Below are 11942 nucleotides of genomic sequence, written 5' to 3'. Positions count from 1 at the left end.
CAGCTCTTTCTCCCCCTTCTCTCGACCCTGTGGGTACCCCCCTCCTGCCTGACCCTTTTTTGCCCCACTTTCTCTGCCCCTCCCCCTCCTTTCCTGTAGGTCTCCCCGGTTGGTTGGTCCGCCTGGTCTGAATTGTTGTCCCTTTTACCGTGACACCTGGCCTGCCCTCTGGGGAGAGGGTCCTCCCACAAGGTTCACTCTGCCCCCACCCGCCTTGCTGTCTCCTCCACCTTCTCCTTGTGCCCCCCTTCTGCCTCCCCTGCCTCCCCTCCTCCCAGGCCCCCTCTGGCTCTCTCTCCTCCCAGCTCAGCCTCCTCCGTCCAGCTTTGGGCTTCTTGAGAAATTCTGGGCTCTCCTCGCTTCCCCTTTCTGTGGTGGGCCGTGTCACATGGTGCTGTGGGGTGCTTAGGAGAAATGAAAGCCTGGGTCACAGGATCTCTGCCCGTCCGGCTTTCTAAAAATCTCCCTCCTTCCCCAGACTACGGTCCCACCCCCACCTCTGGAGCCTGGAGGACTGTTTTCCATCTTTCACTTTCATTTCTTCCCTGGATGCCGCTCGTGCTGCTTTCTCTTCCAATCACTATCCACAGCTACAGTGATAGCCCCTGAAAGGCCATTTGCATCATTTGGTACCCACCCCCTACCCCCCTGCACTTTACAGATGCAGAGACAGAGGCCTGTAGGAAAGGGGAGGCATGACTGGCTCATGCTAACTGAACTAGGGGTGAACCACCGTAGGGGCTCCCCAGTGACAGAGGAAGCTGTCCGAATGCAACTCAGATTGGGTAACTGCCATTGGGAGGAAGGAAGCAAGCGGGGACACCTTCAGGAAGTCTGTCACCACAGAGGGCCCATGAATGAGTCGAGATTGAGGGCTGTCTGGACCTCAGACCAATCCAAACCGGGCCTCAGCACGGCCTCCTCAGAGCCCTACGATGCCCTTGGATTAAGAGCTGTCCCTCACATGTGGCCTAAAAGCCCAGAAAGTTCTGACCCCTGTCTTCCAACCTCACGACATCCCCATGTCCTCTCAAGTCCAGTCTCCAGGACCTTCTTTCCGCTCCCCCAGACTGCTGAGCTCTGCCCTCCGCCAGAACTGCTCTCCCTCCGGAGCTCTACATGGCTGGCCTCTTCTCTTAATTCAGATTTCAGCTGCAATGTCTCCTCTTCGTGGAGACCTTCCTGATGGTCTCTTGCCTGCTGGGTCCCCGGTACCCTCCATCTGTCACATGTCTTGTTTTCCTGTCTTCAGAGCACAGAATACTCGTTCCACGACTATTTCCCGTCTTCCCCAATAAAAGGTCCATTCAGTCAAAGACCTTGCCTTTTGTTTTTCTTTAAGAATTAATCTTTTGGGAGGCACCTGGGGGGCCCAGTCGGTTAAGCTTCTGACTTCAGCTCAGGTCATGATCTCGAGGTCTGTGAGTTCCAGCCCCTAGTCGGACAGCTCAGAGCCTGGAGCCTGCTTCCGATTCTGTGTCGCTCGCTCTCTCTCTCTCTCTCTCTCTCTCTCTCTCTCTCTCTCCCCCTCTCCTGCTTGCTCTCTGTCTCTCTCTCAAAAATAATAAACATTAAAAAAAAAGGATTAATTTTTTTAAAGCAGTTTGGGCTTTACAACCAAATTGAGAGAGAAGTGAAGAGATTCTTATCCCCCCTGCCCCACACATGCACAGCCTCCCCCATTATTAACATCACTCCCCAAAATGGTACCTCTTTTAGTCAAGGATGAACTGACATTGACATGTGATGATCACCCAAAGCCTGCAGTTTACCTTAGGGCTCGCTCTTGGTGTTGAACATTCTGTAGACAAATGGATGATGGCATGGGCCCATCATTATAACATCGTACAGAGGATTTCCCACTGCCTTAAAAATCCTCTGTGCTCCACTTATGTATGCGCCCCACCCCCACCCCTGCAACCACCCATCTATTCCCTGCCTTCATTCTGTCTTTTCCGTAGTGTCATCTGGCTGCAATCATCCAGTAGGTAGCCTTTTCCAACTGGCTTCCTTCATTTAGTAATAGGCACCTAAGATCCCTGCGGGTCTTTTCATGGCTTGATACCTCATTTCTTTTGAATAATAACTATTCCGTCGTCTGGACGGACCACAACGTGTTCATTCGTCACCTGAAGAACACCTTGGATGCGTCCAAGTCTGGGCCATTATGAATGAAGCTGCTTTAAGCATCCTGGTGCCGGTTTTCGTGTGGATGTAATTTTTCACCTCCTTTGAGTAAAAACCAAAGGGCACACTTGCTGGATCATACGGCAAGAGTATGTATAGTTGTGTAAGAAACCGGCAAACTGTCTTCCAAAGGGGCTGTGCCGTTTTGCATCCTCCCCGGCAGGGAATGAAAACTGTCACTCCCGCTTCTTGCTGGCATTTGGCGTTGTCAGTGTTCTGGATTTTGTCCACTTTAATAGGCTTGTAGAGGCATCTCATTGTTGCTTTGATTTGTACTTCCCTGCTGGGAGGATGTGGAGCACCCTTTCTTTCTTTTTTTAATTTTAACTTATTTATAGTTAATTGTCAAGTTGGTTTCCATATAACACCCAGTGCTCATCCCGACAAGTGCCCTCCTCCATGCCCATCACCCCCCTTTCTCTTTCCCTCTCCCCCTTCAGCCCTCAGTCTGTTTGCAGTATTAAAGAGTCTCTCATGATTTGCCTCCCTCCCTCTCTCTAACTCCTTTTCCTCCACTTCCCCTCCCCATGGTCCCATTAGGTTTCTCCTGTTAGACCTATGAGTGCAAACATATGGTATCTGTCGTTCTCTGCCTGACTTATTTCACTTAGCATGACTCCCTCTAGGTCCATCCATGTTGCTACAAATGGCCAGATTTCATTCTTTCTCACTGCCATGTAGTATTCCATTTTGTAGATAAACCACATCATCTTGATCCATTCATTTGTTGATGGACATTTAGGCTCTTTCCATGATTTGGCTATGGTAGAAAGTGCCGCTATGAACATTGGGGTACATGTGCTCCTATGCATCAGCACTTCTGTATCCCTTGGATAGATCCCCAGCAGTGCTATTGCTGGGTCATAGGGGAGTTCTACTGATAGTTTTTTGAGGAACCTCCACACTGTTTTCCAGAGCAGCCGCACCAGTTTACATTCCCACCAACAGTGGAGGAGGGTTCCGTCTCTCCACATCCTTGCCAGCATCTGTAATCTCTTGATTTGTTCATTTTAGCCACTCTGACTGCTGTGAGGCGGTATCTCAATGTGGTTGTGATTTGTATTTCCCTGATGCTGAGTGACGCTGAGCATCGTTTCATGTGTCTGTTGGCCATCTGGATGTCCTCTTTGGAGAAGTGTCTATTCATGTCTTCTGCCCTTTTCTTCAGTGGATTATTCATTTTTTGGGGGTGGAGTTTGGTGAGTTCCTTGTAGATTTTGGATACTAGCCCTTTATTCGATATGCCATTTGCAACTATCTTTTCCCATTCCGTCGGTTGCCTATTAGTTTTCTTGATTGTTTCCTTTGCAGTGGAGCACCTTTTCCTATGCTTCTTTCTTTCTTTCTAAAATCTTTTTAAAGGGCTATTTATTTATTTTGAGAGAGACAGAGACAGCGTGAGTTGGGAGGGGCAGAGAGAGAGAGAGGGAGCAAGAGAGCATCCCAAGCAGCCTCCGCCTTGTCAGCACAGAGCTTGGCATGTTTCTGGAACTCACGAAACTGTGAGATCGTGCCATGGGCTGAAACCAAGAGTTGGATGCCACACCAACTGAGCAGCCCGAGCACCTCTCATATGCTTCTTTCTGATCTGTTTATCTTTGGTGAAATGTCTGTTGAGGTCCTTGGATCCTTTTCTATTTTTTTTTTGGTTTTTTTTAATGTTTATTTATTTTTGAGAGAGTAAGAGTGAGAGGGGCTGAGAGAAAGAGAGGGAGACACAGAATCTGAATCAGGTTCCAGGCTCCAAGCTGTCAGCACAGAGCCTGATGTCCAGCTCGAACTCATGAACCATGAGATCATGCATGACCTGAGCCAAAGTCGGACACTGAACTAACTGAGCCACCCAGGAGCCCCTTTTGGATCCTTTTTAAATCAGGTTGCTTGCTTTCTTATTGTTGAGTTTTAAGAGTTCTTTGTATATTTTGGACCACTCCCCTGTATCAGAGGTGTCTTTTGCAAGTCTATTCTCCCATGCTGTGATTGTCTAATTCTTTTGATATTGTTTTCACAGAGCAGAAGTTGTTAGTTTAATGAAATCAGCTTATGTATTCTGCGGATCACATCTTTGGCATTGCATCTAAAAAGTCATCACCACATTCAAGGTCATGCAGGCTTTCTCCTGTTATCTTTCAGGAATGTCATAGTCTTGTGTGGGGGGGTGTGTTTTTAAAGTTTTTAACATTTGAGAGAGAGAGAGAGACAGAGCATGAGCAGGGGAGGGGTAGAGAGAGAGGGAGACACAGAATCTGAAGAAGGTTCCAGGCTCTGAGTTAGCTGTCAGCACAGAGTCTGATGCAGGGCTCGAACCCACAAACCATGAGATCATGACCTGAGCCGAAGTTGGAGGCTTAACCAGCTGAGCTGCCCAGGCGCCCTAAGTCTTGTGTTTTATATTTAAGCCTATGATCCATTTTTGAGTTAATTTTTGTGAAGTATGTAAAGCCTGTGTCTAGATCCATTTTTTAAAATGTCTTCTTATCATTTATTTTGAGAGAGAGAGGGAGAGAGAGAATTCCAACTAGGCTCCCCACTATCAGCACACAGCCCAACGTGGGACTTGGACTCACAAACCATTGACATCGTGACTTGACCTGAGATCAAGAGTCGGCCACTTAACAACTGAGCCCCCCAAGCGCCCTGAGCTACATTTTATCCCACGTGAATGTCTAGTTATTCCAGCACTGTTTGTTGAAGAGGCTTGTCTAGCCTTTTATTCTCCACAAGTGTCCAGTGTTTGGCCCATAGTAGGTGCTCAATAAACACTGGTTGAATGGATGAATGTAAAGAGGGTCCCAAGCCAAGATTTGAAGAATAACATCAGAAAGGCTGAAGTCCAAAGTCAACAGCTGTAGATCCCACCAAAGACTGCGTTCTTAAACCTCCTATCAGGTGAGAAGCCAAGCTGGGATGGGTGGACAAGCCCGCGAAGGGTAAGGTATGAGGCAGGGAGGAGGACCAAAGGCAGTGCTCTCCACCCGGGCTTCTGTTTCAGCCCCTTCAGTCAGGGACAGGTGCTTCGGATGGGGCAGGCAGATACTGGGGTGTCCTAGCCTCTCCCCGTGCCTCCAGTTCAGCTGTCCCTGCCTCTACATGGAGGAAGAGCGCAATGACAAAGTACATGCCACATCAGACTCAGCTCTGACCTTTCCTGGCAAGAGCGCGATGACAAAGTACATGCCACATCAGACTCAGCTCTGACCTTTCCTGGCAAGGTCACTAGGGTGGCAGACATGACAAACACGGTCCCAGAGGGCTAAGCTTTGCAGACAAGGGTGCGCATTTGTTGCAGTGACCTTCGGGAGCTGGAGGATGAAGGGAAGCTCCCCTGAAAGTGATGTGGCCCTTAGAGAAAAACCGAGAGAGGAAAGCGTCAAAGAAGAGACAGGTGACGTTTCTTCCTTTCTGTCCAGTCCCCGTCCCCAAGGTGCATGGGGGCCGGGACCCAGCAGAGGGGGAGTGACTAGGGAAGGTCCTGGGACCTGCTTACCTCAGGAGATCATGTAGGCAGATTGCCTCTTGCAGGGAGCAGAAACAGCATTCTGAACATTGACGTGACTGTAACCTTGAACATGGGTTAAACATTGATTACCTGGAGAGCCAAGTTTCAGTACCAAGGAGACCCAGAGCTGGCGGCCATGACCATGACCCACAAACAGAGGCAGTTTGATCCAGAGAGAATTTGGCCACATAGCGTGAAGTTTTGTCTTTGTTTTCATTATTGTTTTTTCACTTAAAACACTTTTTAAAAATTATTTATCTCCTTAAATATTAAGATGTGTTCGTGTGGGACTCCTGGGGGGCTCAGTTGAGGGTCCGACTTCAGCCCAGGTCATGATCTCGTGGCTCATGAATTTGAGCTCCGAGTCCGTCTCTGTGCTGATAGCTCAGAGCCTACTTCTGATCCTCTGTCCACCTCCCACCCCGACCCTTCCCTGCCCTCTCTCTTTCTCAAAAAAATAAATAAACATTAACAAAAAAGAAATGTTCACATGAAAATCTAGATTTCTAGCTACTTTTGAAATTGGGGGTGGCAAGAGGCAGGGCCTCTCTCTGCAAGTGTGTTAAGGATGGCCAGGGCGGACCCCTGAAGTGGGACCAGCCGGTCGCCTGGGCCTTCCCCAGTTCTACCTTGACAGGCAGAAGACGTGGGTGTCTCTTCTACGTTCCCAAACTGCCCCCTGTACTTGTAGGCGATCCTGAGCCTGGAGATAGGTGCAAACCACAGAATAGAGGCACTTGGACGAAAGCTGGAGAGGGACACGTCAGAGGAAAGGTCAAGGGCAGCCCCGAGCACCCCTGCCCCGCTGTGCCAGCTGCCGTCCACAGCAGTCTTCCGCGCCGAGAGGGGCCGGTCCCTCCACTCCGGGGCGCGCGCAGGCGCCCGGGAACTGCACGCACGGCCGCTGAAGCGTCTGTGCAGGATTCCCAAGTGGCCGCGCCGCACGCGATGCGCTTCCTCCGCTGTGCTGTTGCAGGACCAAGTTGAGAGCTGCTGTTCTGGTCCTTTTCAGGGATCACGGGGAAAGCCGGGTGCCTCTGAAGGAGAGGAATGGAGCAGACACATTTCCAAGCCCGTGAAGCCAGAATGAGCGAGCAGGACACTCCCAGGGCCCCAGCTGAATGTGGGCCGTGGACTTCGGACAGGCCTGGGGACGGTGGGGGGGCGGGGGGAGTAGAGTTCCCGCATCGTCTTCCCTCCCCCCCTCAGCAGCCAGGAGTGAGAACATCCGCAGATTGGGGGGTTGGGATCGTGCCACCAACGATCATTGTTACACATTATTTCCTTTAATTTTTAAAAAAATATTTATTCATTTTTTGAGAGACAGAGCATGCGTGGGGGAGGGGCAGAGAGAGAGGGAGACAGAATCGGAAGCAGGCTCCAGGCTCTCATCCGTCAGCACAGAGCCTGATAAGGGGCTTGAACTCTCGGACTGTGAGATCATGACCCGAGACAAAGTCGGATGCTAAACCAACTGAACCACCCAGGCGCCTCTTTTCTTTTACTAAATGTACACGCCCACCAACGTCTTAGAAAAATGACTGGCCGGCATGCCTGCGGCTGTTCCAGAATCCCCTGGGGCCCTGCCCCCAAGTCATTGGTCTTGCCTGGCAACTCTCTATCTCATGTCCATCCACTTCTGTCCCATCCAGGCAGCCATCCTTCCCTGCCTGGACCATTGCAGGGGCACCTTTCTGTGACAGAGTGCTTGCAACCCTGCAGGGGGTCCCCCTTTGTTGTCCTTGTTGTCTGAACTCCTCAGTCCCCTCCCCTGCCAGCCCCCTGAGCCTCATCCCTGGCAAGTCCCTCTCCAGACCTCCTGCCCCCATGCTGCCCCTCGGCCTCTGTCAGCTTCCAGTCCTGTCTCTCATCTTGGACTTGGCACGTGCTGCTCCCCCAGCCTAGAACCTCCCTGACTAATGAATTCCTGCTCCCCCAGGACTTGAGTGAGATGCCACCTCTTCCCAGAAGTCTCCCTTGGTTTCCCAAGTTCAGATTAGCCTCCCAGAGCCCGCTGCAGGGACTCATGTCATAAAGGTCTTGCTTACTTGCCTATTTCTCCCACTCAACTAGTGACTCTCCGAGGACAGGAGTTGTGTCTTCGTCATCTCTGTGTCCCAGGGCCTGCCACTGTGCTGGCCACATTGTGGGTCTACCCTCCATAGAGGGATAAACCCTGGGGCTAGACACTGGAGAAAAGGCCCTGTCTTGACCTCTCAAGAGCTGTGCGATCTTCATTGAGTTCCTTAACCCTTTCGGTTTCTTTATCTGCAAAATGGAGGGGCGCCTGTGTGGTTCCGTTGGTTAAGCGTCTGGCTTTGGCTCAGGTCATGATCTCACGGGTCATGGGTTCAAGCCCTGCGTCGGGCTCTGTGCTGACAGCTCAGAGCCTGGAGCCTGCTTCAGATTCTGTACCTCCCTCTCTCTCTGACCCTCCCCTGCCTGTGCTGTCTCTCTCTGTCTCTCAAAAATAAATTAAAAAAATTTTTTTTAATGGAGTATGAAAATACTTAACCCTACAGGTTTTTCTTCAAGTATCCAAATGAGATAACTCAGCCTGGTAAGAGCTCAGGAAATGTCTGCACCTCAATTCACGAGTAAATACACAGAACAGACAGGGAACAAACGAAGAGAAGGGAATCAGATAGAACAGGGTGTATTTAATGTCACATGTAATAAAGGCTACAATGAAAACTGAGTTGCAACAAGACACAGAGGTGACCGTGGGGGCTTTTCAGATAGGGCGTAAGGTAATAATAACTTACTATAAGTCAGACTTACTCCACCTTGCTACTGCTGACACTTCGGAGCAGACGCCTCTTTGCCATGGGGCCTGTCTGTGCATTGGAGGGTAACCAGCAGTACCCCTGGCCTCTGTCAGCAGGATGCTAGCTGTCCTCTTCTCCCTCTGAGGTAATAAACACTGCCAGATGTCCCCCGGTGGAGAAGTGCCATTATACAAAGGTCTGCTGTTAAAGGGTGTAGCAGGCTGATTGGTGCCCCCCCAAATATGTCCACATCCTAATCGCTGGAATCTATGAATATTATCTGACAGAACAAAAGATGTCATTCAATTGCGGATTTTGAGAGGGGGTGCTTATTCTGGGTTATTCTGGTGGCCCAAAATGCCATCGACAAGTGTCCTCATAAGAGCAAGACAGGGGGAGATGAGACAGAGCCGCGCAGAAGAGAAGGCACTGGGGAGACGGAGACTGAGACTGGAAAGATGTGGCTGCAAATCAAGGAATGCCAAGGACCTCCCACCTCCATGAGACAAGGGACAGATTTTGTTTTTATTTTGTTTTTTAATGTTTTTATTTACTTGAGAGAGAGAGAGACAGAGACAGAGACAGAGACAGAGACAGAGACAGAGTGCGAGCAGGGAGGGGCCGAGAGGAAAGGAGACAGGGAATCTGAACCAGGCTCCAGGCTCCCAGCTGTCAGCACAGAGCCCCACGCGGGGCTCGAACCCACAAATCTTGAGATCATGACCTGAGCAGGAGTTGGACGCTTGACGGACTGAGCCGCCTGGGTGCCCTCAGGGCCTCTGGAGGGAGTGCATCCCTACCAACATCTTGATGTCAGACTTGCGGCCTCCAGAGCTGTGAGAGCACACCCTTCTGTTGTCAGTCCCCTGACTTGGGGGACTCGGATAACAACAGAAATGAATACAGAAGATGTATGTCATCAGTGAGTGTGTCTCAACACCGAACGTTCTAATCCAAGGTTCAAACGGTCGCAGGGAGAATTTACGAAAGAGGTCGCTGGTGTTGGGTGAGGGTGGTCTCGTTTGCAGGTCACACAAAGCTGGAAAAATTAGTAAAAGCCCTGGGCAGTGGACTCCAGACACCAGAGATGCGTCCACAGGGCACTGGACAGATCTGAATATCAGGCCCTCTTCATGGGGCACTGCAGCCCCATGTGGAAAGGGCCAGGATGACGTGGCTTAGCAGTAGCAGGACTAAAACAAAACAAAAAAAAAATTGGGGATTTCATCAACAGATTCAGGATGAGTCAACATTGTTTGGGTCACCTGAGGCCACAGCGTAACAGTGGCAGTCATGGTTATGAGATTGTAGTGCTTTGTTTTCTTTTCCTACATTTCCAGAGTCCCTCTAATATACTTCTAGGGTTTTGACTGTGACACGAGGGCAAACTGGGCATCACCTCTGCTCCAGGTTGGGTTCAGCAAGGCACTGGGTCCAATGGGCCCCACACTGAAACATTCAATGGGGAGCCATCAGGAGGAGGAAGGGCCTCGAAATCCTGCCCATGGGAGAGAAGAGACAACTGGTCAGTGTGTCCCTGTTGCTGAAGGTCTGCACAGCCGTCCCTCGGAGCAGGCTGATGTGTCTGGGGCAGTGCTTCAGAAAAGAGCTAGGATTTCATGGCGATAGGTTTCAGCTCTGAGCACCGTAGCCCTTTCCTTAGAACCAGCAGTTTCCAAAGTCAAGTCCATGAACGCCCTATGGGTCCCTGAGACCACTTCTGGGATCTAGGAGGTCAAAACTATTTTCATACTAATATATTAAGACAACATTCGCCTTTTTACTGTCATAATGTACCCGGTACAAAAGCCTTGATGGATATAACCACAGTGACATGAAGTTGTCCTAGAAGCCACTGAATTCTTCAACCCCGTGCTAAGAGGACAAGCAGGAAAAACATTACTACCTTTACTTAAGAATGTCCTCAACGAAGCAGTTAAAATTATTAACCTCATCAAATCACAACCCTTGTGTGTACAATATTTCAGTATTCTATGTGACAAGAGGAGGATATATAAAGCCCTATGGCTGAATCCCACGGCACGATGGTCACTATTGGGAAAAGATCTCATGTAATCCGATTTACCAGCAAGGCAGCTAGGTTGTTGGGATTTTTTTTTTTTCATGGAACATCATCTTTACTTGAAAATTCTGGTTATTCAGACTGGAGAATTTGGCAGATAATTTTTTGAAACTGAGCAAAGGAAGCCTGTTCATTTCAAAGAACACAAATGGCGGTGTTTGCTGCCAATGATGAATTTGGAGCTCTTGGGTGACATTTCGAATTTTAGAGAAACCCTTATCTGCCACTGTGCCCCTGACAGCTTCCCAATACTTCAAGTTTTCTGATGAGATCAGAGATGATATTAATGAATGTGATTTTTTTCATATCGTATAATGAAACATTTCATATCGTATAATGTCAACATTTGGAAGACCTGCATAACTTTCGTGAACCAGCATGTTCCAGAACGATCGATGCATGTTATTACACAGCCATGCATGCATGAAGGATCCATTCAAAGCGCAAGATAGGTCAATGGATTTTAATTTAACAGTGGATTAAAGTTCATTAATACAATTTTAGATCCCATACTGCAGCTAACCTTTAGAAAATACCACTTGTCCGATTTTGTTACAGTATCAGAGAAGAATAGCTAAAATTATCTTTAAAAGGTACAAAAGTATGCCTCCTTTTTCCAATGGCATATTAGGAGGCCAGATTTTTCCCCATATACTTCGACCAAAACAACACATTTCAACAGATTGAATGAGAAATTTGAGATGAGAATCCAAGCCTCTTCTAGAAAGCCAGGCATTAGAGAGATTTCACAGCGTGTGAAACCATGCCATACTTCCCCACAATTTTTTGATTTGGAATATATAGTAATTTTTCATTGAAACTATTATTTGCATTGATATGTGATGAACTCATTGTTGCTATTTTTAAATGAATTAAATAAATGTTTAAAATTTGTCAGCTTAGGGGCACCTGGGTGGCTCAGTCAGTTAAGCATCCAACTTCAACTCAGGTCATGATCTCACAGTTTGTGGGTTCGAGCTCCGCATCAGGCTCTGTGCTGACAGCTAGCTCAGAGCCTGGAGCCTGCTTCGGATTCTGTGTCTCCCCTGCTTATTCTAGGTCTCTCTCTGTTTCTCAATAATAAATAAATGTTAAAAAAATTTTTTTAGCAGAATATTTACTATTGAAGCTTGAAAAGATGTGAGTTCTTTGTGTGCAATCTTTCATTTATGCATGTGAGAGGGTTTTCTTTTTTTTTAATATTTTTACATTGTAGTACTTGTTTTGCTTGTTGGGGGTGTTTGCTTATTTAATACATTTCGTCAAGAACAGAAATTACATGCTGGTTTTTTTCCCCCAGGAAGTGTGTCTTGGGTTTTTCCCTTATTATTTTCGTTACTTTTTTTTTTTCCTCTTCTTTTTTTGGTGGTGCGGGTGGTTATGTTTAAATGAAGTTGCTTTTACA

The 11942-nt window shown here is 48.4% G+C and overlaps 1 protein-coding gene across 1 annotated transcript in view; it reads right to left on the bottom strand.

Moving 5' to 3' along the window:
• SLC15A3 (solute carrier family 15 member 3) overlaps positions 1–8514 on the bottom strand; it is a 20667-nt gene extending 12153 nt beyond the window's left edge. The window contains exon 1 of the mRNA XM_029915452.1: positions 8468–8514. Within this exon, the coding sequence (XP_029771312.1) occupies positions 8468–8514 (47 nt within the window). The remainder of the gene's footprint in view (positions 1–8467) is intronic.
• Positions 8515–11942: the final 3428 nt, after the last annotated feature.

The sequence above is a fragment of the Suricata suricatta genome, chromosome 11 (genome assembly GCF_006229205.1).
Source record: "Suricata suricatta isolate VVHF042 chromosome 11, meerkat_22Aug2017_6uvM2_HiC, whole genome shotgun sequence".
In the NCBI taxonomy this organism is placed as follows: Eukaryota; Metazoa; Chordata; class Mammalia; order Carnivora; family Herpestidae; genus Suricata; species Suricata suricatta.
This window is presented reverse-complemented; position numbering and strand designations above follow the sequence as displayed.